Source organism: Monoraphidium neglectum (assembly GCF_000611645.1).
Source record: "Monoraphidium neglectum strain SAG 48.87 unplaced genomic scaffold scaffold05793, whole genome shotgun sequence".
Lineage (NCBI taxonomy): Eukaryota > Viridiplantae > Chlorophyta > Chlorophyceae > Sphaeropleales > Selenastraceae > Monoraphidium > Monoraphidium neglectum.
Genome location: NW_014007838.1, coordinates 1 through 2,817, shown reverse-complemented (window position 1 = coordinate 2,817; position 2,817 = coordinate 1). Strand labels below are relative to the sequence as shown.

General features: G+C 66.7%; 1 protein-coding gene across 1 annotated transcript; it reads right to left on the bottom strand.

The window, feature by feature from the left end:
• Positions 1-226: 226 nt before the first annotated feature.
• Positions 227-2,108, bottom strand: MNEG_15919 (DNA-directed RNA polymerase I subunit A1; the record flags this gene model as incomplete). The annotated part of the gene is made up of 6 exons (XM_014035610.1): positions 227-346; positions 537-599; positions 878-968; positions 1,302-1,441; positions 1,676-1,816; positions 2,103-2,108. The coding sequence occupies 6 exons, from the start codon at positions 2,106-2,108 to the stop codon at positions 227-229; spliced, it is 561 nt and encodes a 186-aa protein (XP_013891064.1).
• Between the last annotated feature and the right edge of the window lie 709 nt (positions 2,109-2,817).

The following is a 2,817-nucleotide window of genomic DNA, read 5'->3' as shown; positions in this document are numbered from 1 at the left end:
GGCGGGGGCAGGCGAAGGGGCGGCCGTTGTTTAGACGTGTTGGGGGAAGCGGAGGCTGGGGGCGGGGCTGGGAGTGGGTTGTTGCTGCAATCGGCTGCTGCAAGCTGTGCAAATTGCAGTCACGCAGTGCGCCGGCTGAGGGTCCTGCTGGCGACGCACGCGCCATTCCTGTTGTGCGGGTCCCCAGGTCGAGGCGGGCTGCGGGCGTTTGTTTTTTTCGCGCCGCTCACCGTCCCTCCAGCTCCTGCTGGCCCAGCAGCACCGCGATCTGGCTGAAGTTGACGAGGGAGCCCTTGGCGCCAGACACGGTCATGAGGCTCATGCAGTTGGAGGGGAACGGCTTGACCTGTGCGTGTGTGTGTATTTGTGCGTGCGCGTGTGTGTGTATGTCAGTGTGTGTGTGTGTGTGTGTGTGTGTGTGTAAGTGCGAACGTGTGTGTATGCGTGCATGCGTGCAGTGCTCGGCCATTTCTCGAGACGATGAGGTTGAAACCGTTGTTGTGTCGAAATCATCGGGCGGCGGCGTACGCGCGCACCTGTCCCGAGGGGATGCAGGCCTTGATGGCCTCTGAAGACAGCGGGTGCATCGCACTCGTGACCTGCAGGGGTCGGTCGTTTGGGCGAGGGGAGGGGGAAGGAACATGTGGTCTATCAAGGTGTGGTGAGTGCGGGAGATGAGCGGGCGCGTGTTGACACAGGGTGTGCTGCCCGGGTACAATGCACCTGAACGGATGCGCTCTACAAACGGCATCGCCCCAGGCCGCCCACGCGCGCTGCGGGGCAGCCCCGCGCCACCACTAGACCAAGCGCTCCAAGGTCAGCCCAGACCAGGTCAGAATCAGAATCAGATCGGACCAGATCAGATCAGATCGCGCACCTTCATGTCATGGACCTTGCCCGCCTGATCTCTGTTTGACCGGTACCGCTCCCCCAGGGAGTCAGACACCCCCACCGCCGCAGACATGAACCTGGCGTTTGCATTGCCAATTGGAAGAGGGGGCAAGTGAGGTATTGCGAGGAATAGAGCAATTGGGACGGCGCCGAGGCGCGCGCGTCAGGGCCGTCGAAGCGTGCACCAAGCGCCCACACGGGGTGCCCCGCACACGCCGACGGAGGGTCCGTCCCCCGCGGCTGACCCGCCCGCGCCGCACAGCAGAGGGGGGGGGGGTGGAACAGCAGCCGCTGGGCACGCTCGCGCCGGCCTCTCGCAGCCGTCTCCGCCGGCTGCCCTGTGTCAGCTTCACCACCCCGATGCCGTTCAGCATCAGAAACAGATACGTGTGCATTCGATTTCAGCGCACCTCCGCCGCGCCTCCTCCCGCTCCTTGGCGTCCGCCCCCGGCCGCGCCAGCAGCGCGCCCGGCGCCGGCACGGCCGCGCCCGTCGCGCCGCCCGCCACCGCGCTCGCGCTGATCGCAGCCGCCTCCGCGCGCCGCAGCACCTACACACGCGCGCGTGTGCAGCATATGACGTCACCGTGAGTCACGCCGCCCAGCTCCCCAGTCGCACCCGCCGTCACCGGGACCAACGATTTCACAGACCCTCCGCCTGCAGCCGCCGCAGCAGAAGCTGCGGGCCAGCCGCACCCGCTCCACTGCACCCTAAAACACCCCTCAACCAACAGACAACAAGGTCCCACGCCCCGCCCCAAAACAAAACCGCCCCGCCCGCGCACCGCCTGGCGTGCGTCCTCCGCCGCGGGCACCAGCAGCAGGTCGTCCATGCCGCAGGTGAAGCCGTGCCACTGCAGGTACAGCGTCATGAGGCGGCTGAGGGCAGACAGCATCTCGCCCGCTACGCCGTTGCCGTACAGCTCCTGCAGGAGGGGGGGGGGCGGGTGGGGGCATGGCATGGTTGGGGGGTCTGGGTCCCAGGCAGAGATGTGTTGTATGCTGTCCCAGGCAGGGGGTTGTGCATGTGTGTGTGTGTGTGTGTGTGTGTGCATTGTTGCAGATAGAGTAGGGTGCGGGTCCGTCTTGTTGCGTCTTGAGGCAGAGGGGTGAGAGCAGTGAAGTTTCGCAGACGTAAGACCAGGGGGTGGGGACATTCAGTGTCGCTACCTAGGCCGCCTTCCTGGAGGAGGGGTTGGGGTCACCCTGCACCTGCATGGCGTGCACGAGGCCGAACTTCCCAAACTGGGCCTTGTCCAGGCAGCCCGCCAGCAGCTCCCCCCGCCAGAACACAAACTCCCCCTCGCCGTTGCCCCTGCGCACGTGGCGTTTTGTAGGGGTGAGGAGTGGGGTTGGGAAAACGGAGGCGGCGCGTCGGATGTCGGGCGAGGCGACGAGGAAATTGGCGTGGGAGCGGGCCGCGCTCGCGGCCGCGGCGACCCGGCGCGGGACGGATCGGGTCGCCGTTTGCCACGGGAGGCGGGCCCCACGGCGCAAGCAAGAGCGGGTCCCCACGCCTGATGGGCGGAAGCAGCCCGTCCTGACCCCAACAGGCGCCGAGCCATCCAACGGCACCCAAAATCTTGCGCCCCGAACTCGAGCACCTCACCGTCGTCGCCCCAGATTCAAGCAAGAAGCAAACCAGGCCGAGAACCAACCCCAGCGGTCGATATCCCCTCACAGTTCCCCCTTCCCCTGAACACACCACACACATTCACCCGCAAAAAACACAAAGCAAAAGCGGCCCCCGCGGCGCGCACCTGCCCCAGTAGTCCGCGGGCACCTTGCTGCCGCTGCTGAACGTGAGCGGCGCGCGGCCGCGCGTGAGGTGGCGCACCAGGGCGGTGAGCAGCTGCTTGCCGGTCCACAGGGGGCGCGGCTTGAGCAGTGCGGGGAGGGGCAGCTGCAGGTCGATGCTGTCGGGGCC